Raw genomic sequence first — 27,418 nt, forward strand, 5'->3', positions numbered from 1 at the left:
CTCATCGCACTTAAGCCGAGAGCCCTCGTATCATTTTTCCTAGGAGTAAAATTTCAACCATTTTTCATGCATTCACCGGCAGCATCGGTAAGTGACCATATTGTTGGCGAATGTGTTGCTGCTGTTCAATGTCACTGAGCTGAAGCATAAACAAAAGACGACACAATCTATGCTACGGACGATATAACGACCGGATGGAGTCGTTGACGTAAAATTATGCAAACGCTTGTGCTTTTTTCTGCAACATCGGGCAGAAGCGATGCTGGAAAACTGCGGTTCACAACGGAGTGGCTGGCCTTCCAGTATACGTCCGGGTTTCGATTGGCACTAGCTGATAAGATTCTCCTTTTTTTTTGCGCACATTTGCTTACTGCCTATTCTTCGATATCGTGTGTAGTTTTTGTTTGTTTGACGCAGTTTATCTTTTATTTTGAATTTCTGCTTCTTGAAGCATGCGCTTGGTCGTTTGCTAAGAAATTTCAATGAACCGTGCGTTTGTATGGGATGTGAGTATAAAACTGCTTTAGCATTTATAGTACAACTGGGATTCGGTCAGCTTTTGCTGACAAATCTTCTGCAACCGCTGTTGAAAATAGTAAGAGCCTGCATTACTATTGCTGCCAATTGTCAGTGATGCGCCCAGTGCGACTCCGCTGCTTGGACCTGCTGCTGTTGAACACTTCCAGGTCACCGGGCGAGGCCGTTTCCCCAGCCGGCGGGGCCGGACAACCTGTAATAAAACAGAATGTCCCATGTCAATGATTTATCACTGCGAAACGGATATAAGTATGTATTCTCAACGTATTATATATTGCTTCCTTCCGTTAGATCGGATTATGGATTATGACTAGGGTGATGGGTCCAAAACTGGTCATTGAACTGGTCGTTGAATTGATCGTTTTCAATTCGCGATATAAATTCTATTAAAAATAGTTACACTCCAAACAAACAAGTTCAGTTATGAGTTTTATAACAGATCCTTCACTCTATTCAATTTAAAAATACAGATAGCGGGCTTCCCTGTGTGTCTGCTCTATCCCCTGAACACATGTACATATTTAACCCCAATGGGTTGAATTGAAAATCAATACTCACGACACACGGAGCAGTTCTCCTCGTCGCTGCCGTCGCCGCACCCGTCCCGTCCGGAGCACACAATAGCCGTGGAACGGCAATTTCCGTTGCCGCATCGCATCGGACAATAGCTTCGGGTGCGGATGCTGGGTCCGGAGAATAGTTTCACGAAGAAATTCGGCACCGCGCGGGACCCGCACAGATGCGGCGGTTCATCGCTTCCATCCCGGCAGGTCACGATGGCGTTGCAATACTCGTACTCCGGCAGACATTCGCCGCTGCGGCACATGAAGGTATTTTCCGGGCATTTGCGCGATTTTCGGAAATCGCAACCCACCTCGTCCTCGCCCTGTGGGCACTGAATCTTGCCGTCACAGATTCCGGCTCGCGAAATGCAGCGCCCGCTACGGTAGCATCGGAACGATAGATCCGGGCAGTTGGTGATGTTCGATTGCAGCGAGAAATTGCATTCTTCGTCCGATGCGTCGCTGCAATCCGGACGGCCGTCGCACACGAAGAACCAGCTGATGCAAATTCCGCTCGAGCGACACTAGAGGCAAGAAGTGAAATATAGAAGAGAAGTAAGAATATTAAAATAAGTAAATTGTGACTAAATATATTCATAGAAAGGCATAATATTAAACACAAAAAGTTAATGTGGACTTTTTGCATGCAGGAATATTTCCAATCGATTAAACTTCAATTCAGTTCAGAGAGGCTTAACCGTTGCTGAAAAAAATTACCAGCGTAGAAAATTAAAAAAAGGTTTGTTTATAAATAATAATTAGTTTAATAATTTCCAAGTAAACAACGCAATTTTCAAGCTTCTTTTCGGTCATAACTCAGGCATAAACAATTTATCGCTAAAAGACTACCAATTAACGAGCATAAAACCATTTTTTTCTGAAAATTTTCTATTGGGCAGGTCTTATTTTTCCCACTTGTTTCTGGATTTTACTATTAGTGGACATTATTTTTCCGCGATTGGAAGTTTGTTTGCATTACAAAAAATCGATCTACTATCTTTAGTTCGAGACTTTGGACGAATTTTGGAAATAAGCTTCGAACATGACATAGCACACGAAGAAGCATTTAAATATTGTTTTCATTGAGTCCATGAACGAGTACAAAATTTTATAAAAGGATGGGACGTTTCGACCCACTTTGGACGACACTTTGCAGAAATATTCCGCTGCAACGTGCTGTGTGGAACTCAATTTACTATCTAGCAGAATGCCTAGATCCTTCACTGTATTCACTCGGGCAACATGAACGGTATAGACTTGTTTTCGTTTATCAAATTTGTTAACTATTCAACGATGAAACGTCATCGTCGTCGATTGTTTTCTAATAAACCGATACAATGAATCGTGAACGAGACCTTCAATTATCTTTGACACACAGCTTAGAGTAACTACACGAAGACTGTTGTCCGATCTGTGAATGAGCATAATTGCTGTAGTATTCCGATGATTTGGGAAAGTTCCTTCGGATATTAATTGATCAAAATTATTGCAGGCATTTCAGCGCGGAGTTTCAAAAGGAAACGGTGGTGTGTAATCAGGCCCCGCGTCCTTCGGTCCTTGAATCCGTCTTTTAATCTCAAACCTTTTACCAAGAAACTCAACAGCGGCAGGTTGGATCTAAAAACAGTAAACTATTCAAGTACACTTCAGAGGAAGGTGGCAAGTTATTGATGTAAATTGACCAGTAGTAGACACTTTAGTGCTTGAGTTGTCTTTTTCTGTGAATTAACTTGAACTGGTTATACTAAATATCCATCTGATGGCACTTTCAATATCAGTAATTAACGATTAAGCCTAAAAAAATATCAATTATTTTCAAATCTCTATAGTTTAGGGTTTATTTCTAATTCCCGTCGTAGTAAGGAAAGCCACTCTAATTTTCATCATTTCTTAGGTGGATTTAATGAATACTCCAAAAGTTCTGCTGCTGATTTGACTCAAACACACTTACCTTCGGATTCGTGCCCCTTGAATTCACTGAAAAGCGATTATTAAAGCATTTTATTCAAATTACGCAACTGACTTTATATCTCAAATTCGTCGCACCGTTTTAAAATCCGCACTAAAAATCACAATAATGTTAACGAAGCTAGCGCGCATGTATTTGTGTAAGACGGCATGACAAATGCTATTCTGCAAAATTTCTGCAGGTCAGGCAAGTTTTCCCGGCTGCAGAATAACGACAATGTGTTGCGTGAGTTATTTTCATTTTATGAATGACGGAAATTGAAACGATTAGTCGACATTTTCTTCTTCGTCGCACGAAAAAAACGTAGTAAATTTGGCTGCTAGGAATTCTTTAATGAAAAATGGCATTTAAATAAATCTCATCTCACTTTGGTTGATCGCGTATGATAGTCAATAAACTAAAATATTAGGGAATAACTAATTTTGCATTGTGTGCCATATAAATCGCTGATATTTTTAATAATGTTGGATAGGACAGGAATAGGCAATTACGACGAAGCAGCAACATACCCTACATATTTTTCAAAACAGATAGGAATGTCCGTTATTCTTTTATGAACCCTTGTGGATCGCAACAGGATAACGCCCGGTCCATTATAAGATTTCAAGAGTATTTTGCATTGGAAACGATCCACTAATGGCGACATAGTTGAAAATGTCGATTTTAAGGCATTAGTAAGAATATGGTGGTAAAATTTTATAGTATTTGGTACCAGAGTACATTCGTAGCATATTTCGCACTAAAACGCATTTGCTACATGGTTATTGTCTGGCATCGTTATCGACGTGGTCGGGCTGCGAAAATTGTATAGAAGAGAAAATTATCTTTGTGTCGCTTCTCTTACGTCTATCACGACGGTGTAAACACACTTGACGGCATCTTTTTCGCATAATATGATTCTTGGCGTCACATACTAGCTGATCGTTAAGAAAAATTGTATTGAAATGCTTTCGTGCATCCGTAATAGACGTAAGAGAGGAGACGCAAAGACAATCTCTCATTTGCAGTTATGACCTATTCAAAATTCAGGCGAGATTTGTACAATTACGATCTGCTTCGTATGCAGTCATCGTGGTTCTGTGGTTTGCGGCATCGTCGGCTGTTCTTAAGGTAATTTGACCACCCAGCTCAGCTTTGATGATCGATTATGTCAGCTTTTTCGCAGAGAGAAGAGTTTGCATTATTTTCCGATAGGTTTCGGTATTATACTATTTTTTTGCGAGCTTTTATAACATTCGTATAATGCACATAGCATTTTTTTAGAATACAATGATTCGTACGATTACACTCTCGTTTTCTTCATCCGTTCTTGGAGTCAGGGTGGCTTTTGCTGTATCAAGAATTCTTCTCCACTGTACTAACGGGTGGCAACTAAAATTTTGGAATTTTTTCGCGGCCCTTATACTCAACAACAAACGAGCTCAGAGAGAAATGAGACTATTTATGTGTTAGCTCTCTCTCCTCTTTTTGTTGATATTTTTTACGTAGGACTACGTCTTTGTTTACTATACTGGGACTGGGTAGCACTTTGTGAAAACGAAAATAGAAGTGTAACGTTTGAATGAAAGATTTCAAATGCTAATAACTACTAAACTACTGAACGAAACTGAACAATTTATATATCGTTGGATAGATAAAATGACCAGCAATTTTATAGGGGGACAAGAGAGCAATTTTAAGGAGGGCGTAAGAGGGGGAGGTTCCCATACAAATGAAACACAAATTGCCACAAAACTCGAGAACTAATCAAGCAAATGGAACCAAATTTGGCATGTAGGGGTTTTAGAAGGCATGAATTTTTTCTATGATAAATTAAAACCCCTTCCCTCTTTAGGAGCGGAGGCTCCCATACTAATAATATACAAATTTCCTCATAACTCGAGTACTAATCAAGCAAATGGAACCGAATTTGACATGTGGAGGTTTTTGGAGGTAAGAATTTTTTCTATGGTGTGCTGAGACCCATCCGTCTTTTAACAGGGAGAGTGAGTTCTACGATGAATTAGAACCTTTGCTTTCTTTTAGAAAGGGAGATCCCATACAAATGAAATACAAATTTCTTAATAACTCGATATAACTAATCAACCAAATGGAACCAAATTTGGCATGTGGGGGTTTTTGGAGGCATGAATTTATTTTGAATTTATTTATTTTATGATGGTTTGAGACCCCTCACCCCTGTGGTAGGAGGACAAGGACTACAAATAAAACAGAAATTGGTCATTCATTACTATTTCAATCTTTATGATGCACACAAGTGATTTTTAAAAGAAATCTTTCAGTCTCAAAGGTTGCAGACGTTGTATTTATAAACCCCCGTCCACGTATTTTCAAAGCCACCATTGCATTAAATGAAGAATTAAATCTGAATATTTCGCTCTTCTCATTTAAACATTCACTTAAACAATGGCACACACAGATTCTTATAAACATACATATGCCAGAAATGCAGTTTACATTAGTCTTTGATCTGTTGATCTGATATAGTCCTACGTCACCCTTTCGTACAACCCTTAGGGCTGTATACCTTGTAGTTTTTGTTTTGTTTATGCTTGCCCAGTTTTGCTAAAAATGGCGTCGCAACAAGGAGCATTTCGGAAACGTACACTTCTGCGAATTGCCATGGAAATCTCGGCAAGAAGTATACGGTACAACATTTAAAAAGCAAATATGTTGCGGCTTCGACTGTTTACCATATCCGAAGATGCCCAACAACTATTCGCAAGCAAAGTAGTGGAAAACCAGTCAGTCAAAATTATGGACGCAGAAGGACATCGTTCTCTTTATCGTGCCTTCAACAACAAGCACTCTGGTTTGGCTTTCAATTAAGATGCACCAGACGAAAGTTTGAGGAAAATTTTGATCCCCTTACTACAAAAACACCATGCAGATGGACAATACGTGTTTTGGCCAGCTGGGGTATCATCGCATTACGCAAAAAAAACACAATCGTTCCTGAATTCGATCCCATTTTTACCCCAAAAGAACGACCCGAAAAATCTGTCTCAGTGTGCCCAATCGAAGATTTCTTCTGGATTTTCAGTTCCTTGGTGTACAAAAATAACTGGAGAGCCACGAATTGTAAGCAGTTGATTGGTAGAATCAAGAGATGCATTCGCAAAGTTGACATGACGGCCGTACAACGTTCCTGTTTCGACGTCAAACGAAAGCTTCGCCGAACAGCCGATTACGGACCGTTTTCAAAGGTTCACTAATTTTTTTTCAACAATGGATAATGTATCTTTAATTTCGGTAAATCAGATCTTCTTCATGTAGGGTAGGTTGCTGCTTCGTCGTAATTGCCTATTCCCGTCCTATCCAAGACAAATTATTAAACATATTTTTATGACACATAATGCAAAACTAGTTATTTCCTAATATTATCAATTTCCCACCCTTTCGTACGCGATGAATTATAACCGTCGCGGGCGAAACAGTCGCCAGAATCGTCGCGGGGGCAAATATCGTTTATTTTGTCATTCCTGTTTCTGGTGTCGGTGGAGTTCTTAAAGATAACAGATATCACTGCACAGGATTCCAACATTCTTGCGTTCCTTGATCAAAACGTCTTGCGGAGGGAAAAGTAGGCTCGACTTCCAGCTTGAATGTGTCGTTGAATATCCTTACTCGTATTGCTATCGGCAGTGATCAGATCCCAAATATACGAATTCATCAACCACTTCCAGTTTATCGCTGTCAACAGTCACTGCCTGTTGTTTTCTCCGGAGCCTCTTACTACCAAATATTTGGTTTTTGACGCATTGATTTAAATTGGGTTACAACAATGCTCCAAGCCTACATGTTTAGTTTGGCATAAACTGCCTGCGCAGTTCCAAGGTTTCTAGTCAGGGTGTCGGGGTCGTCTGCGACGGCCAGGAGTTGGCTATTTCTACCAAAGATCGTTCCTCTCTTTTCGATGCCCGCCCACTTTTCCACGCTTTCAATAACGATGTTGAATAACATTCAGAAGAGTTCATCCCCTTGCTGCAACCTCGTGCACGCTTCGAATGGACTCGAGAGTGGTCCCAAAACACGTGCGTTGCACATTACTCGTTTCAGACTAGTTTTGATCTGCCGTGTCAGTTTATCCGAAAAACCGTGCTCGAGCATTATCTGCCGAGGGGTGTTCGCGCTCGACTGTACCGAATGCAGCCCTTAAATCCACGAAAATATGACGCGCGGGCACATTGTAATCTCAACATTTCTGGAGCATTTGTCGGAGTAAAAATTTGATCCGTAGTAGCACGAGTATCCATAAAGACCACCTATTACTGCCCTACGAGTTCTCGTGCTGTTGAAGAGAGACGACGTAACAAAATCTGGGGCAGCACCTTGTAGGCGACGTTGATCAGAGTAATGCCGAGGTAATTACAGTAATCGAGCCGATCGTCTCACAACAGTGGGAGGAGTATAGGCAAACTCGCACTGCCTATAATAAGGAAATACGAAGATCAAAGAAGATTCACTGGAGGCACACATGTGAAAACATTGAAAATACTCCAGCAACTGCTAGATTATAGAAAATCCTCGCTAAAGATCATTCTAATGGGTTAGGTACATTGTTTACTAACTCAACTAAGGAAACATTAGAGTTAATGATGAGAACACATTTTCCCTGTTCAATCATTAATACATGCGGAGACAAAGTGCACCGGCATTGAGAACTGTAAATCTTGAAACCAGGACAGACATTCACGAAATAGCGAATGAAATGACTGGGTTAGATAGAAACAGGAATGATGCTTGTACTTAGGCCAAAACAAAATTTACGAGAAGCAAGGTTGATGAGCTTTTGACGCTTTTGAACCCTTCAAATCACCGGGTAGGGATGGAATTTTTCCTGTACTACTACAAAAGAGCATAGCGTTTTGAACACCTATTCTAACAAACCTTTTTCAATCTAGCCTGATACTAGGCCATATACCAGCAGTATGGCGACAAGTACGGGTCACGTTCATTCCGAAGGCTAATAAGAAGGATAAAACTTCACCAAAATCGTTCAGACCGATAAGCTTATCGTCTGTTGTGTTAAAAACAATGGAAAAAATAATTGATGAGCATATAAAGTCATCATATTTAGCCCAAGATCCTTTGAGCAAATATCAAGAAGGCAAATCTTCAATAACAGCAGTACAAACTGTTGTAAAAAAACTAGAAAAGTCTTTTAAAGCGAAAGAAATTTCACTAGGTGCCTTCCTAGACATAGAAGGCGCATTTGATAATTCATCTCATAATTCAAAAATTACGGCTATGACGAAACGTGGTTTCGATATATCCATTATCCATTGGATTAGCGAAATGTTATCAAAACTGAAGATATCTGCAAACCTTGGAAGCTCGTCTATAAGCATTAGAGCAGTAAAAGGGTGCCCACAAGGAGGCGCCTCCCACGTAACAACGGTAGCTGAATTGCAAGAGCAATGGCTGTTTACGGGTTGGTTTAAGGCGATCAAAGCTGCATAAAGTAAGCACTTAAATAGTGTTTAAATAAGCGATGTTTAAGCTACTTTAAGTTTTTCAAACCAGTTCTCTCCCAAAAACTGATAAACATGCTTAATAGCAAATTTTTCTACTAAATAATCAGCTTCTAAACAGCCATAAACATCAAACAGTTTTACGGCTGCTTAAAGGTGTTAAAGTGTAGAGTGGAAGCTTTCATTAGGCTCACAGCTTTCAAACTACTTTAAGGCTACTAAAGGGTGTTAAAGTGACTTTACAAACTTCTACCAAGTTTTCTTTCGACTCACAGCATACATACCGTCAGATCATAGAATTTCGCAATTCGGCTGACAGCAAAAGTTTGTCAGTTATCGACATTATCGACTGCTTCACGCTAGGCGGGCTAGGCTACAGGTGTAAAGATCTTCTCACTGTCTGTTCTGCAGATGCAAATGGGGCGGATCATACGGTGAGTGCTCATGGATCAAATGATGGCGGGTTCAATTCCCGAAAAAAGGCATGCATTTTTAATTTAAATAGCTTACTTATACGAATTAAAGTTATTCGAAATTAAAAATATCGCGTTCGATAATGTTCAAGGCAAAATAAAAATGACGCGTTCCAGTTTTTTAAATTTAAAAATAGATTTTTTTTTTTGGCTGCATGAAGGTTGATGAGGCGTTGCTTAAGCGACTGGAAAAGCAGATTACAAAATTCTTTCTCGTTCTAAAAATAGAATTGACAGCATATTTAAAAGCGCAAAAAAGTTTCTATTAAGCCTCATTGCAGCTTCGAAAGCAGTCATTAATTAGCCTGAAGCTTGATAAAATCATCAGATTTAGATGTTTAAGAGCTGATAAATGGTTTTCATTTCTAAACCTAAACCATAGATCAGCCACAGGTTGAATGAAATCAGCTATAAAAGCGTTTGATCAGCCTGAAATTGTTACTTGGGATGCTTTATACTCTATATACTTCCATTGCCTCACCCAAGTAACAATTTCAGGCCGAATTGCGAAATTCTATGATCTGACAGTATGTGTGCTGTGAGCCGAAAGAAAACATGGTAGAAGTTTGTAAAGCCACTTTAACACCCTTAAGCAGCCTTAAAGTAGTTTGAAAGCTGTGAGCCTAATGAAAGCTTCCACTCTACACTTTAACACCTTTAAGCAGCCGTAAAACTGTATGATCTTTATGACTGTTTAGAAAACAACCCGTAAACAGCCATTGCTCTTGCAATTCAGCTACCGTTGTTACTTGGGCAGTTTATACAATTAGAAGCTGAAAAGAGTGCTCTGAGGATCAAAAGATTAATGAACCTCTTTGAAGGTGAATTAACAGGTCATCTCAGTATTCTAAAAACTATTAGTATTAATCCTATTGTAACTAATAATGAAGATTGGATGGAGAACAAATACAACTTTAATCGAATATTTCGAGTATTTGAGCCTAGACGTCTTCGTTCAGGCTCGACAGTTTTCTATACATATGGTTCAAACATGAGCAATCAAGTGGAAACAGGAGTGACTGGCCCAGGAATAGACATGTCAATTTCTATGGGCAGATGGCCAACTGTATTCCAAGCTGAAATACAAGCAATTCTAGAATGTACGACTGTGTGCTTGTGCAGGAACTATAGACATTCAAATATATGCATCATGGTCGCATCAGTGATAAAAATACCCAACATGAAAAAAAACCCTTTATTACATTTTCAAACGAAATTTCCCAAAGAAATCGAAAAAACAAAGTCACAGTCTGTCTATAATTGTATTGCTAGTGTACCAAAAATGTATGCGACGATAATAAAGAATATCAATTTGAACGGGACGCTTGCAGTCAAACCAATTATTTGTCAAAAAATTATTCAACAGTTCACCTCGATTTAGTTTATGTTCGAATATTAACCCGTAAATTGACAAATGGCCTGCCATTAGCCGTAAAAATTCTGAAACGTACATTTGTTTTAATCTTAAATTTAAATCAGTTGTAGTGCAACTGTTTTTTATGCGGCATTATAAACCGCGCGCACGTTCATTCCAACAACTAATCGTCACCCATCTTCAAGTGTGGCGACCGTAACAATGTTGTTCACTATCGAGCGAGGTATTATTACGAGCCTTTCCGCTGGTTCTAAATTGCTTGAAATTATAGTAGTGTGCAGGAAGCTTTTCTGTGCTGCAAAAAATACGCTTCCAGACCACAACCGTCCACACTGATGACGATTACGATAAAAAAACGTAATATTTGTTGTAGTAAAATTAAATGAAACATTCTCCCTATTTCCTTGTTGATAGGAGAATTCTACTACAAGGCTGAAAATTATTGCCAAACTGATGACCGATTACTATAATTTTTGATACATTTTCTCGTTTGAGTAGTGGAATTTAATGTAAGCCATTTTCTCAAACTCATACACAAGTGAATGCAGGAAATAAAACGTTGAGTCATCAAATGAGGTAACATTTGCTCTGGACGATGAATGGTAACAAACTGTACGCCATCATCTTATAAATCTCAACAAACTTAGTTCTATACTGCAGTCACAATTATGATCATTGTAAAAGGTGAACTTTGAATATCTTAAACAGTCATCACAAATTTGAGCGGTCATTTGGGATACGAATAGTTCATCTATTCGTCAGAATTTGGATAAGCCTGGAGTTGGAGTTTGAGCATTGTCCTCTCGCAAAATTGTTATCTCATAGAAATATACATAAATCTAATTATTGGTTTACGCTCAATGTTAAGACTCACTGTTTATCGTTTTTTGTCCACGGTGTGCTATCCAAAAATCACCCAGAGTCAAAAATCCACAATACAAACAAGTCGTGGGAAACCCATTAATAGCAGCCCGCTCAAGCAAAACAGCAGGGCAAACCAAATGTTTTTTGCGGTGTCATGAGTCAATGTCATGGCGATTGCAGTAAAAAACTTTGCACGGCTAGTTTTGATCACGCTCATCATCTTTAGCCGCACTTTTTTTAAAGGGTGCAATTAAGTCAACGTCAACTCCTCTCCGACATAAAGAATCCCCGTTCTAAGTCGTTGGATTTTCAAGTAGACACCAAACGAGCGAGCAATAACCAAACTAATTAAAATTCTTATGATCCTCTAATGCAGCATTTCAGCTTCCTGCAGTGAAATGCATCATCATGCTGCTGCAGCAGACATTTGCCCCGGCCACTCAAACACTAAACCATAACGATAGAGGAAGATTGTTCCTCCCTCCGGAATATATAGCATTTTATCGCCATTTAGAGATGTCAAACCTGAAACGTGCCGGGGGCGCAACCGGTATTGGCACCGTTGCAAACATGTTCCCGCAGTCCAGCCGGCTGCGGATGAGCGCAATCACATCGTCCGAGCTCGTTGCAGTACGTGTAAGGATCGGCCAGCTGGCACTGTCGGTTGTTGATGCACGTCAGTCCGAGCGAAACTGGCCCATCGCCAAGATCAACACGTGTCCGGATGCCTGTATCCGTGGGGTGAGAGAGGGGGAGAAAACAAAAGATTAGTGAACTTTTAAAGTCGCAAGACGTAGCTCAACAGGATTTATCACTTAAATATTTCGGATGTTCTATCACCTATCTCTAACTGAAACATACTTATATGTTATATGTTGCAAAGGCCATTGTGCCAAAGTGGGCATCAACGGGTTAACAATAAACTTGCAAAAGCTACTAGATTCAAAAGCTTCTTTTTGCGCGAGGCAGCTCATAAACTTGGAGAGGAGCTTACCTTGATGCTTTACTCTTATGCTGCTCTCTACATTTGATTCATTGGAAACTGCTGTCGTACTAGAGTACGCAGTAGTAGTAGTAGAGCTGCCAGCGGGGGTAGTGCTCGGAAAGCGTCTCTTTCCGATGGTTGTGGTTTCCAGTTCTGCTTCGGCGATGAGTGAGGCCACCGTAGTGGAGATGGGTGCATCTGGTTCGATGACGGTTGTCCTGCTCGCCAGCCTTACTAGAGTGGCAGTGGTGTGTTCGAAAACCGTTCCATCGACTTCGTTCTCCGTTTCGTATCTGTCGGATTGCTGGTGAGGATCAGTGATTTGTGTGGTTTCATACCTGGTGTTGTCGCCTTGTTTAACTCCATGGATTTCCGTTGTCGCTACTACACTATTGTTTTCACCTTCGTATGATTCTTGACTTGATCTGGGAGTGGTTTCACCCTCACCTTCTATTAGATTGGAGTGATTATCATCGGAAATACGATTATGCTTTTCTATCAGTTCCACAGGACCGTGGTGGTGAATCTGAGGCTGATAAAGTTCTTCTTCCTCCGCGCCCTGGTTAGTGCTGTCATAGTCGTAGTTTTCACCGGTGGACTCGGAGATCGACGATTCCGATGAAGAAGGTTCGGATTCTGTTGTTTCATAGGAAGGATTTTCGGTTGTGGTTTGGCTTGAATTATATTCGTCTTGCTCCTGGAAGCTAGATTCGGTCTCCTGTTCCTGTTCGGTGGTAGTATATTGTTCTGTACTTTCATATTTCGGCGTGTGAGAGGCGTTACTGGAATCGTAGTATGATTCATTCGTCTCTTCACTGGTGCTGGAATCGATGTAGCTTCCGCTGGCCGTCGTACTCTCCTGGTCCTCCGATTCGCCCTCCGTCTGAGAGTTTTGCTCGGTGGTTTCCAGCTGCTGTTCATGGTCGGTTGCATTTTGCAGTCTCAGAATCTGCTCAACAGCAACTGCATCATCTTCCGTAGTGGTTGACACTTGATCAATTTCCGTCGGATATTGTTGTTGTTGTTGTTGCTGCTGCTGCTGTTGCTGCTGCTGAGAATTAACAATTTCCGACGGCTTCTGCTCTGTGGTGGCGATGGGTTCTTTGACGCACGTGGGGCCCACCTGTCGAGCCGGAGAAGTACACTGGCAGCGTCCGAACAGGTTCGGAATCAAAAAGTCACAGTGGCTCTCGGTGTCCCACATGCGGCAATGTGCATGACTGTAGCATACCGTTCCCGGTTGAGCAGCTGGAAAGAAATGGAACAAATTTCAAAATTATTTCAAAGCAAAAATTCTATAAATACAATAAAGAGACTGTAAATTTCTAGAAACACATATTAAAATTAATTTCAATAAATTTTTTCTTACAGTCTAAACTGACCTCATCAACGAAAAAAAGTGAATCGTGATCCCATTTCGTACAAAATACAACATTCTCCGGAAGACTTTCGCCTTTTACACACAAACAGTAGCAGCAGTTAATTATCCCCGTTCTTGTTCGTACAGCCACCGTTCAGAAGTCCGCCATAAAGCAATAACAACTTAATTTAAATCTCTGCTTTGGTCTGCCCCTCGAAAACGTTCAAATTGGGCTAATCAAAGCATTGAAGTCCGCGGAAGAAGAATTCGGCAGGCAGGAGTGTGAAACAAGAAACAATAAAAACAGACCCCACCAGCAGCAAGCAAGCAGAAAGAAACATAACTACCGCAAAACTGGGCCAGTAAGGCCTTCATTCAAGTCAAAATTCGACTGTCTGATAATAATAATTAGTACGGCACAGAGTCATTTCTCTATGTTGTTTTTGTTGTTCTCTCTAGCTAACTGCTATTCCGGCATTTGGCAGTCGGAAAACGGCGACGCGTCAGTGATCAATTTCGTTTCGGGTAGCGATTTCGTAAAATTTATTCACTCATTGGAGGTAATTTATACAGCATCAAATGTTATTAAATGGTTACGTTCCGGGATGTGGAAGGCGCCGCACTAACAGTAAGCTTAAACGTTTTAAAGCCAAAATTAGACTTACTGTTGTGTTCTTTATCGTAAAAAAATTTAACTAAAAATTTGGGATTGTGTCATGCCGAAAGGTATGAAGCATATATTTCTAACTGGATTGTCTCATTAACCAAAACAAATTAGAATTTGTGTCACAGTTTGGTTCACGGCATTCACTAGTTAGCACGTTGTTTAATAAACAAGGCACTCGAAGCCATAATCGAAAAATGTTCGGGTCGGTATGATCGTACCGTTGTTTTCTGCCCACGATGATTAATAATTTCCAGTTGGCGGCTTGACTCTTTCATTTAATTTTGATTCGGTTCATTTAACTGTTGCTTTTTTTTTAATTTTTGTACAAATTTGGTCCGAATTTCTCTAAGAATTTCACGAAATGTTGTATGCGTTTATGGAGTCGTTAATGGTAATATTATTTTAAAACATGCGAAGTATCTTATTTTTACAAAACAGGCAAAAGGAAATTTTCTGATTTTCTCGGATATTGTAAAGACTAATCTAACTCCGAAAGGTTCATTTCAGATTCCAGCTTCTTTAGAGAGGTTTCGCGTGGAATTGCTCTCAAGTCTCGGCCAGGCTTGGCATACACTTTTCGCTTTGATTTTGCTCTTTTGATTACTGCTCCTCACTCAAGCAAAATTTGAAAAAGTGATGTATGGGGCGTTTGTAGAATTTGCTTTTATCTACAATATTGCTGAAGTAAGCATTACTGTGCATTTTGTATTTATGGCGCTATAAGGCTGCTACCCGCTTGGTAGCAAAAAGAGCGCTCTTTTTACTACCAACGGCATTGCTGCCCTACAGCGCCGTAAATGCTAAAGATAAAACTTCACTTTCTTCAGCAATATTATTGATAATTACTAGCTCTACAACAGCCCCATACACCACTTTTTCTAATTCTGCTTGGGTGAGGAGCAGTAACCAAAAGAGCAAAATCAAAGCGAAAAGTGTATGTCAAGCCTGGTCTCGGCCAAATCAATCTCATTTCAAAGCCATGTTCAGTTGCTTTATTGAATCGTATGCGGCTTTAAAGTATATAAACAGGTTTGTATGTTTGATTCCCTTGAATTTTTGATCCGTTTTAGAGCATATATTACAAACACGGTTTATGAAATTGATATGATATCTGTAGCAATGTTGAACAGTACTATAACGCGCATCTGCAAAAAAAAAGTTATGCACCGTAAAAAATATTTTTGGTGAAAATAAACAAAAACATGAAACTTGGGACCGCCTTAATGGAAACTGTTAAAATGAAAAATCTGCGTAGCATATGGGAATTGACTTAAGGTAATTACAAATCTATATATTAGTAATTCTCGCTGAAACGGGGCCGCTACTAACACGAGGTCTTCAAATATTGGAACTTTTGCACTTAATTGTTTGAAAATGGTTAAAAAATAAGAATTACACTTTTGATACTTCGAAATAATGGACCCCTCGTTCACCAAGGGGTCTATCAGGTTAAAAAAAAGTTGAATTTTGAGCAAACCTTGAGAACTATATCATGTGATATTTCATAAATTTGCCATGAAACAACTAACAAATGACCCGGTTCTGTAAAGAACATGAACAGGGCTTTCAGATGGAGTAAACAATTTTTTGGTGGTCATCTTGGATTTGGTCGCCATATTGGATTTTATCAAAAAAACGCCGTTTTCACCATAAATCACCCAGTCGATTTTCATTTTAAAACCACCATTAGAAAGCTGAGAAAAAATGCTACATAAGACATTCAAAAAATTAGGTGTGGAATGGCATTAACTGAATAAAACAACCAGTTATTTGTAGCAAGGTTCACAATTTTCATATAATTATTGTAATATTTCCAAAATTTGCTATGAAATAAACAACAAACGACTCGGTTATGTAAAGAGGAGAGATAGGGTTTATAAACGAAGTGAAAAAAAATCGACGACTATCTTAAATTTGGCCGCCATGTTGGATTTTATCGAGAAATCGCCGTTTTCGTCATGATCCCCCCAACCGATTTTAATTTTAAGACCATCAAGCTCAAGAAAAGCTGAGAAAAAATGCTGTAAGGAACATTCATCAAATTATATGTGTAGTGGCCTTAAACAAATGAAACAATTAATTATCTGTATCAAGGTTTACAAGTCTCATATAATGGAATATCTTGCTACAGAAAATTAATTGTTTTATTTAGTTAATGCCATTGCAAACCTAATTTTATGAATTATGTCTTAATTAATTTAATTATGGCTCTTGTAGCATTTTTTCTCAGCTTTCCAATGGGGGTCTAAAAATGAAAATCGGTTGGGGGCTGATGGCGAAATCGACAGTTTTTTGATAAAATCCAATATGGCGACCAAATCTAAGATGGCGCCAAAAATTTTTTTTCATCATTCGAAAACCCTGTTCATCTTCTTAACAGAACCGGACCATTTTTTAGTTGTTTCATGGCAAAATTATGAAATATCACATGATATAGATCTCAAGGTTTGCTCAAAATTCAACTTTTTTTGAACCTGTTAGGCCCCTTGGCAAATGAGGGGTTCACTATTTCGAGGTAACTTTATTTAACCAATTAAGCGCAAAAGTTCCAATATTTGAAGACCTCGTGTGGCCCCGTTTCAGCGAGAATTATTCATATATAAAAGTCAGTCAGCATGCATATGTTTGTTTGTATGTTCCACCAAAATTTGACCGTTCTCCACCAAACTTGGCACACATGTCCTCCTTGACATTAGGGAATCAGTACTGGGGAGTTGACAAAAAGGGGGGGTCTCTAATAGGAGGAGGGGAGCCCATAACTCCGAAACGACTTGATCGTTATTCGTCAAACTTGGAACACATGTTTCTTGACATAAGAGAATAACTCGAAATTCGAAATTAAACCAAAGTAGAATCGAAATGGGACCAAAATTAAAACAAAATTAGACCAAAATTGAACCAATATTGAATAGCAGTGGATCAAAATTATACAATACTAGAAAAAAAATTAAAATTACTCATAATTGGCTAAAACTGGACCACAGGTGGAGCAAAATTAGACCACAATAGAACCAAAAATTGGACAAAAATGATCAAAAAGGTAAGTCGACCAAAATTGTACCAAAGTGAAATTAATTAAACCGTAGTTGAATTGATATAAGATCAAAAAAGTTGGTCAAAAATTAGGCCAATGTTAGACCCAAATTTGACCGAACTTATTCTAAATTGGAGGCCATAATTGGATAAAGATTTGATCAAAATTAGACCAAAACAAGAGCACTATTAGGGGAGGGTAGTCACAACAGTAAGACAAGAGGAACAGTGAGTCAACGGGAATAGCTACGGCATGAAACATTTAAGATCCATGATATTTTCATTAAAAGTGATGTTTATGAACCTACCTACATCGCATAATGTAGTTTGAGAAAAAATTGTTGAATTTGTTTTCATATATTTTTCAACAAAAATCAGTTTTGTGGGGTCAAAGTAAATTTTTTTGCAATCATTTTCAGGCGATTTTCAACAACAAAATACATTTTAAATTTAAATTCAAATTGCTGCATGGCATCACATAGTAAGTAATAAGAGTTAATATTTAAAAAATATGACAATCGAATTGTTTGCTAATTCCGCTAGTTCACTATTTTACGTAAAACATTCCTATTGGCAACGGTGAGATGCAGAGGTGGGTGACACTGAGACATAGCTTTCGCCATGCAAGTTTTTTTGAAAAAGTTTTTTTTGTGTTCAATTCCAAATCAATCCATAGGGGTATGAGATGGGGAAGGCAAACGAGAAAGCCATTACAGTTTTTGTCAGCCCAAGCTCCTACCTAGCGCCTCCACGCGGCCATACCCGGTAATACTCTATTGAGCAGCTAAGCTAAGGGGTGCGATGCTGCGTGGTTCCCAGATGCCAGACCTCAAAACTAAGATTTTGCGCAGACGGCTGAGCCACCCGGCCTTGGTAGCAGGTAAGTCTAATATGTTATTTTAATTATTTGTTTCGTTTTAGCTCATCAAGCACCTCCTACTGTACTATTAAAACTTTGGCCGTAACAAGTTTAGATAATACACATGGATATCATGGATATGGACGCAATTGTATTTCACGCGACGGATTGCTGGTGAGATTGTTCTATTTTTGCATATGTATACTCAATATATACTATATACAGTTTATTATTGAATAAATCTTCCTCATGATCCTTATTGTTTGCCTTGCCCTACTAACATGATATACTCTGTTTTCCTGTAACATCTATGAAGGTAGTATAGGTTCCCGGCACTTTCAAAAGTAGATGCTACACTAACATTCCTACCCACTTCCCCTGCGGTTGTTCGGGCGTAGCCAGGTATATAATGCGATTATATATCCACGTACGATGTGTGCAGCCACATATGCTAATGCTAATTGCAAATCAATCCATAGGGATTGACTGTGAATAAATTCTGAAGTGTAAGTTAAAAGTCAGATGTCCAGGGTTTGTCCTTTATATGTGTATAAATGTATATGTGAAAATAATCGGAATTTTCAATCATACCCAACAATAATATATGCTTTCTAGATACAATAAACAGCACGTTCTTTAAATTATTCTTTATTACCCAAAAATATGGTTTAAATTAATTTCAAATGGGTGTCGCAGTACACAATACTCGCAATACTTTTTGTCAACTCCCCAGTACTGATTCCCTAATGTCAAGGGGGACATGCGTGCCAAGTTTGGTGGAGAACGGTTAAATTTTGGAGTTTTACTCTTCCCACCTATTGGTTCACAGTGAGACAAAATTCCGCCTTCACATTTGTGGTTTTAATTAATTTTTCTTATAAGCAAAGCGACTGAAACTTTTTTTCAAACAACTAGAAGGATATACCTTTCAAATGGATCGAAGAGCTCGTTGGTGGCTATCAACAAAAAAAAATTAATTTTTTTGGAAAAAAAGTGTCTCAATGTAGACGTCACATCACGGCAAATAAACCAAAATTGGCATGAAACTAGACTAACATTGAACCAAACTCAAAGTAAAATTGGATTAAAACTGGGCGAAAGTTAGACCAAAATTTATCCGACATTAAATCACATTCGGATTGAAATGGGACCAAAATTAAACTAAACTTAGGCTAAAATTGGACCACAATTAGACTCAATTTGGATTAAAATTGCACCAAAATTAGACAGCATTGGGACAAAATTGGACCAAAATCGGACCTAAATTTAATCAAAACTGAAGTAAGAGTAAAATTAGACGGAAACTGCACCAAAATTAACCCAAAATTGGACCAAAAATAGGCTCAAATTATGCAGAAGCGAACTAAAGTTACGCTAAAATTTGATTACAATAGAATCACAATTAGATCAAAATAGGACCCAAATTGGACAAACTTCGAAAAATTGGACCAAAAAAAGACCAAAATTGAACCACTATTGGACTAAAATTGAACCAAAATTGGGTCTAAAATAGCCCATAATTGAAACCAAATTGGAACACGATTGGACCAAATTTAGACTCAATTTGGACTAAAATTGCACCCAAATTAGAAAGCATTAGGACAAAATTCGATCAAAATCGGACCTAAATTTCATCAAAACTGAAGTAAGAGAAAAATTAGACAGAAACTGCACCAAAATTAGCCCAAAGTTAGACTTAAATTGTCCAGAAGCGGACTAAAGCTACACAAAATAGGACAAAATATGACTCAAATTGGTCACAATTCGAAAAAAATGGACCAAAGCAAGGCCAAAATTGAATCAGCATTGGACTAAAATTGAGCTAAATTTGGGTCGAAAATAGCCCAAAAATGGAGCAAAAGTTATTTAAAATTAAACCACAACTGGAACGAAATGTGACCAAAATTGGATTAAAATAAGACCAAATCTGGATTAAAATTGAACCGAAGTTAGATCAAAATTGGATCAAAGTTGGACAAAAATTATAACAGAATTAATCTAAAAGTAGATCAAAATTGAACAAAATTTGACCAAAAATAAGTAGAAACGGATCAAAAATGAAATTGGATTGAGCAGAAATTTAAATAAAATCAGACCACAATTGAATCAAAATCTGATAAAATCTGCACAATTGGATCAAAATTAGACCAAAGTAGGGCAGAAATGGACCATAGTTATATAAAATCTAAACTACATACAACCAAAATTTAAATCGAAAATTGCACGAAAATTGGTCTAAAGTTGCTCCGACATAGGTCCAAAATTGAACTAAAATGGGACCAACTTTTAACCAAATTGGATTCAAATTGAATTAAAATTTAAGAGCAACAAAGGGGCCCCGAGTAAGATCGGGTAATCCGTTAGCATGTAATAAGGTTTGTGTCCTTCCGATGTTGGACAACTGCAAGGGCAGGAGGGAGGAGGAGGGGTAACAAAAACAATGAAATTTTTTTAATCGAGAAAAAAATTAGGCGAATTAAATATCTTTACTTAAAGTTTAAAGGTGAAAATCGAATCTATTCTTGCTTTTCTTATATACATTATTATTTTCCATCCACAAACCTACCAAAAGAAAGCCAAAATCGAAAGAATTTTTTTTGCCGAAATTTCATTGTTTGAATTTCCTCTTCTGTTTCGTGCTAGAAGCATTAACACGCCGTTCATTTTTCGAATTTTCTAGACTGTGGAGCCTACAGACAATTGATTTGCTACAAAAAAGACTTATTCACATTCAAGTTTAATTTTAAAAGTTTTTTGTGTACTGTGACCGCTCCTAATTCTACGTAGCTCTTAATGCTGCGCATTTTTCTTTATATTACAATTTTTTTAACATTGTGCATATTTACGATCAATGCGTTATTTTTTATAAATATCTGTTGAATATTACGCCATAATTCACAAACGGGCCATAATATTTTTAAGATTGTCCTTCTAGAAAATTAACAAACTTATGGTCGAAATTCTTTGCAAAGATCAAATTACCCAGCATAATTAGAAAGAATAATTAGTTTTAGTCATGTTTTAGACAAAAAGATGTGATTATATGCATTGCTTTCCTTAAAGAAATGCGATGCAATAATGCGCAGATTTAGGCACAGATTTTTTATTCATGTTCCAAATTCTGCGCAATAGTGGATCCTATGAAGAAATCGCGAAAGAATACGCAACCTCACCCAAATGGCTGAGGTATAGGGGCATGAAAATTCAAGTGGAATCTTTAACTTGCATTGATTGGAATCCTGTGTTATGCCTCGGGGTCCAAACCTACGAGCGCCAATTCATGAAACCATGTCTTCTGATTGTTTTAAATGTCCAGCCTCATGGAGCTATCAAGCAGTGGGGAAGTGGTTTCTATATGAAAACACAATTTTTAGTATTAGTCTAAAGTGTAATGTTCAGTATGCAGAAACCCTGAATCAATTCGCCCTTTATATTATCGAGTACAAAATATTTAAAATGAGGCAATCAAAATGATAACAATATTCCTGTGCCACCTGGACAGCACCGGCTGGCTGGATCATGTATTTAATTATAGTAATGGCTAATGCCGGATTTTTGGTATGCTTTCAACGTATAAAGACATAAACAGCATGGCAGGAGTATTTATTGTTACTTTTTGGGTGCGCAGAATTAGGAGCAAACATGCGCAGAATTAGGAACATGGGCAGGAAAGTGCGCAGAATTAGGCACCGTGGATAAGTTTACAAAACGAAAAATATACTCACTTGTTGGTCGACTTTAAATTTCCATATTTTTTACCAGGTATTATAGACCGTAACACTACACGTTGCTGCTATCCACGTTGTTAATTTAAAAGTAGAATACTTAGAATAGCGGAAGAATCATAAAAATGTCTTAACTGCGCAGAATATGGGACGTTCATGGTAATTTCAGTAAAATTTAAAGTTAGGTTTTAGGTCAAGTAATTTAATTTCAAGTTGAATTTAATTCCGATTTCGTGCTCATTTTAAGTTCAATTTGACGTCCTATGTTGGGCTTTGCACAATTTTTAGGTCCAGCTTCAAGTAAAATTTCAAATAAAATTTCAAGTCAGATTTTAGCTCCGATTTCAAGTGCGATTTCAAATCCAATTTAAGTCCTATTTCATATCCAATTTTATGTGCCGCTTGTAGTACAAGCAGCTGTATGCCTGATTCCAATTCGAGGCTAAAGTCCGAATTTAAGTCCCATTTTGAGTTTCATTCAAAGTCCAATTTCCCAGCACAAACTGGCTCGGATTTAAGTCCAATTTCAATTCCAGGTTCAAGTTCGAATCAAAGTTTAAATTAAAGTGTAAATTATAATCTATTGCCAAGTCGAATTTCATGTTTAATTTCAAATCCAGATTTCAGGTCAACTGAGCCCAGACCTGGGCTGCTTGTCCCAACTTCGGAATGAAATATAATGTTTCAAAATTCTTATGGTGTGAACTCGGAAACCCGGAGTTTTTTTATCTAATCGGCCGGTATTTTTGCGATTAGAAAACTATTTGCATAAAAATAGATTCCACTATTCTACGATCAGTTACTTTTGAAAGGTCGGCGCCCCAGTTCTGTCTATGGCTGGGCATGACAGTGAAAAACAGTAGTTCTTTGCTCCACCGCAAATAATAACAATAATATTGGTTAACCATAGAAGAAAGGAACGACTCAACCAGGTTAAGAAAATCTAGTACATAAGCTAAATGATGTGTGGCCGCTGGCAGCTGCTTTGCCGCTAGTAGGAAAATTAAACTCTCAGTGACATAATTGTACGTCGGCGGTCGGGCAAACAACAGCGAACCCGCTTGCGCTTTTTATTTAGCATCGTGTTTTCGAGGGCAACAGAAACCATATCCCCCATTACCGTTTTATTGTCCGGAAATGTTGCCAACTTCACGCTGAAAAACAGAGCACGATTTGCCATGGAGAGTATCCCACGGAACGAATTCCCTCACGAAGCGCGTTCCGCGCACCGGAGGAGCAACTCTCACTATCTACCATGCCGGTCGGTCGGTCGGTCGTGCACTTTCTGACCTGGTTTTATGGCAAAGTCTCAAATATTCACGGATCATGCAATTTCATCCCATAAATATATGTGGGGCTTCGAATGGCAAACATGTGAGAGTCGCAAATGCTTGAGCAACAGCAGCAGCAGCAAATGGAAACGAAAACAAAAAGCACGCGAGAGAGAGCTAATTGGGAGCACTTATAATCTCATTTCCACGCTTCCGAGCCGGTTGGGCTTCGTGGGGATCGTTCCGGTGCGGTGCGGTCTCGGCGACCGCCCGCCGAGAACCGATCGCATGAATGTCTTAATGGTATGGAAGAAATGAGTCGAATCGACGATTTTCCGGATGAACATTTTTCGCCTTGCCGGAATACCGGATAGTTACCGGTCACTGTGGTTTGCAAGGTGGTAGTATGTAGGACACTTTGAGCGGCGTTTCTCGCTAAACTACCTCGGGTTGGGTTGCTCAGTGATCTTGAACTTGTCAGCCAGCGGCAGCAACAGCAGTAGCATACCTCGAAGCAGCTGCCCAGGAACGCTGTTTGCTCTACAGAAACAGCTGCTAGAGGCTGCGGCCGTCATTAGGTATCGGCATAGGCTCCAATTTTATTTTCTTTACTTTGATATGCCGTTTCCCACGCCTTCGCCCGCGGTAGCAAATTATGTAAATGGTGTGTTTGTTTTTCGCGAAATGATGAAGATAAATTGTGTTGAATCGCAATGAAAGTTTTTGCTTGTGAATCTGAAACCACCAGCTAAATTTCGCAACTGTTTGCTGTTTTAGTTTGGAGCCAATGTTTAAGACTAAGATATTAAAATCGGAACACTTTGGTGGCACTCGTTTTTGGTAATGGGGAGGGGGAGGTTTTGATTCATTCATTCTGCACAACAGATGTTTGAAAGCGGCGTAGAAATCAAAATGCGAGCTTAAGTTAGGCCATTGCAAATTATTGTTAAAGTTTCCTGGAACTGTCACATTTTGAGGTGTCGCTACAGGCGTTTTGCTTTTAATAAGCAGCATTCACACGGCACTGGCCGCCAACACCAAGCCAACAAAATTTGATCATGTGTGTATCAATCAGAGACGTAAAATGCACTGGTTGGTGACCAAAATCTGAAGACATTTGACATTATTTCTTGCGACCAGTCATTCGGCAGATTTCTAGTACACTCGCACCGAGAACAAATACCAGAATAACGATAACATCGCTTGCTCGTCGTGTCGTACACACTTCGGAGCGGCAGAGACACGATTCAACACTCTAGCACCATGCATGACAAAAGGTGTAGTCGTTTTTGGTATTCTCGTTTGCTGCTTCATTCGTATGCCTACAGCTTTTCTCCAAATAATGCGGATTCAAAGAAGAACGTTTCCAAAATTGAAAACTAACTCTACTGCATCTATTCTTACAAGATCTTTAAAGTAGTGATGAACCACAAAACCGTGCAAAAATTCAACAATTTTCATTACATAAATTTCAGGTGAAAAACGCATCAATAATCACACCTTATTCTCTATCACTTGTCCATACTATTCCAGCTAGAACTGTAAGCAAAAAGCGGCGAATGCCTGTTACTTCCATACTGCGACATTTTCTTCGACTGGTCACAGTGCCAATAAGAATGTTTGAACAGAAGTGGAAGTAGAAATCCGAACACGTACATGCTACTTTCTGCAGACACTAGCGAACCTGGCAGTAGCGAGTCACTTTTTTCCACGAAAACACACGAACGCATACGAATGCACACGAAAGCATGTGAAAGCTTATATGGCTGTTATTCGCTTCTATGCGAAAACCTTCCCAAAGAAAAATAAAAACAAAAAGGAAGGGCCTCGAGCAACCATAGAAAAAATCCTACCTCCAAAAACCTTCACATGCCAAATTCCATTCCATTTGCTTGATTAGTTCTCGAGTTATGCAGATATTTGTGTTTCATTTGTATGGGAGCCCCCTCTTCCAGATGGGGGAAATTTTCACTCCCATCGGTGCAGTAGTTTCCGTGCCCATAAGGAACATACAGACAGACAGACAGAAATTCATTTCACCTCATATCCGATTTCAAGCCCAATTTCAAATGAAATTCACGCATTATTTCAAGTAAATTTTCGTGTTTAAATTCATGTCCATTTTTAAGTCCTATGTAAGTTCATTTTCAAAACCAATTTCTTTATAATAAAAATGAAATGCTGTTCGTGTGTCCGATATAGACTCGCAAACCGCTCGACGGATTTTGATGAAACTTGGCATATACATGGCGTATGATGTGAGGAATGTTGTTAGCATGGTTTGAGACCCCTCCCCCTCTATAAGGGCCCACAACACCACCATAACCCACTACACCTGCCAGGGCGTGTCGCTCACTGGTACCCGTCTACCTTTGAACCACAGAGGCGCTGGACTGTGGTTCAAAGGTACACGGGTAGCAGTGAGCGACACGCCCTGGCAGGTGTTGTGGGTTTAAATCCGGTTATAATCTCTGATTACAGCTTGGTCGACCCATGCACCTTCCAGCATTGGACAAAAGATAGGAGTCACAACGACAACTTGTTAAGCATAGATACCTATTACCCCCCCCCCCCCCTTCCTTTCCACCCTTCCCCTTCATTCCCGGGAAAAAAATCCTTCTTCATTACTTTCCCTTACCGTCCCTTCATCAATTGTAGAGTCATCGTTTCAAAACAAAAACATTTACAAATATTTGAAGAAAATCTCTCTTTAATTAATGGTACTCAATTTATTTTGACACAACTAATTGATTAGTTCATTAAAAAAATAATATTTAAGAACGCGACGAGAATTTACAGTGTCATCTTAAATTTTAAAGAAAAAACTTCCGGAGGTAGAGCATTCGGTGTCCACAGAAAACGGAAGTGCAATTCCCAGCGGTAAATTTGACATGTGACGTAGGAAAACCCTTGTTCAAGAACTTTCAATAAGCGGCTCTGATACTGACACTTATGATAAATTAATACTGGCAGTCCAGGCATCGCTTAAGTGTTTCTTAGATCGGACAGAGACGTTCGAAGCGATGATAGAGCCCGTATAATTGGCTTAGCCCTGTCAACAGACTATTCTAACTAAGCAAATTTTTATTCTTATTTATATTTTTTGTACTAGCAACCGAACAAATTCTTCTTCCGTGGTGTGTTCTGACATTTCTCTAGAGTAATCCGTTAATTTTCACTGAAGATTTTCTGAACAGCTTCACTGTATATCGCGCATTTCTTGTATTGCGCAATATTCTTAATTAATTGGCGCACTCAAGCATGAAATCGGACCTACTTTGCCCTTCGCATAACGCTACGATCAAGAAGCATACCCCGCCGTTCTAAACTGACAATGTACAAAACCCTTATTTAACCCGTAGTTCTTTACGGAGTTGAAGCTGTGATGTGCGCCCTTGTCGTGTTTGACCAGAAGATGCTGCGGATGATATTTGGTGGAGTACAAACTGAAAGCGAAGAGTGGCGGAAAAGTTTTATGAATCCCGAGTTGCATACACTTCTTGGAGAGATTGCTATCGTAAGCTGGCTAAAGTTAATAGGCTACGGTGGGTCGGAGATACCGAATGACAGTGCGACAAAAGCATCTTGCACGTCGATCCCACCGGGTGCCAGAGGGCTTGTTGAGACCCTCCGGCACCCGGTGGGATCGACGTGCAAGATGGCTCGACCAGATCAAAAGCGACTTGTGATGTCTTAGACGTCTGGGAAATTGGCGACGAGTGACCCATGGAGTGAACCGAGTTGAATGCAGACGATTGCTTAAAATGCGCAAGGCACTCCGGCTCTATGCTGATGCTGATAGTGGTGGGGTATTTTGGAGCTTTCCCTTTGGAAGAATTACATAATTGAGTTAGTATTTGTAGAACCTTCCATCATGAAATTTAGTTCGCCCTTTAATTTAAAAGTTTTACCAGCGATTCAAGTTTCTTGAGTTGTTATTTGATCGTACAAAAAATACCGAAAATACCGGTTTTCGATCGTGGAAAACCAGTAATTGGGTATTGGAAAATAGCCCGGTAATACCGGTAAAACCGGTAAAGCATCCCTAGTATCTACCCCATTTTTAGAATGGCGTCCTCTAGTTTCTTTATAATTTGAGTTCAATTTAAGTCGAGTTTCAGGTCCAAATTCAAATCCGGTTGCAAGTCCAATTTCCAGTTCAAATTGAATTGCTCAAGTTCAATTTCTAATTTATATTTCAGGCTAACTTTAAGTCCGCTTTTATGCCCAATTTCACGTTCAATTCTAATTTCAAGTCCACTT

At 39.0% G+C, this 27,418-nt stretch overlaps 1 protein-coding gene across 1 annotated transcript in view; it reads right to left on the bottom strand.

Moving 5' to 3' along the window:
• Positions 1 to 611: 611 nt before the first annotated feature.
• LOC128736702 (uncharacterized) overlaps positions 612 to 27,418 on the bottom strand; it is a 48,963-nt gene continuing 22,156 nt past the window's right edge. Inside the window, exons 3-6 of the mRNA XM_053831190.1 lie at positions 12,250 to 13,488; positions 11,781 to 11,983; positions 1,096 to 1,624; positions 612 to 730 (exon numbers count right to left, since the gene is read on the bottom strand). Of these exons, the coding sequence (XP_053687165.1) occupies positions 612 to 730; positions 1,096 to 1,624; positions 11,781 to 11,983; positions 12,250 to 13,488 (2,090 nt within the window). The remainder of the gene's footprint in view (positions 731 to 1,095; positions 1,625 to 11,780; positions 11,984 to 12,249; positions 13,489 to 27,418) is intronic.

Source organism: Sabethes cyaneus, chromosome 2 (genome assembly GCF_943734655.1).
Source record: "Sabethes cyaneus chromosome 2, idSabCyanKW18_F2, whole genome shotgun sequence".
NCBI classification, from domain to species: Eukaryota; Metazoa; Arthropoda; class Insecta; order Diptera; family Culicidae; genus Sabethes; species Sabethes cyaneus.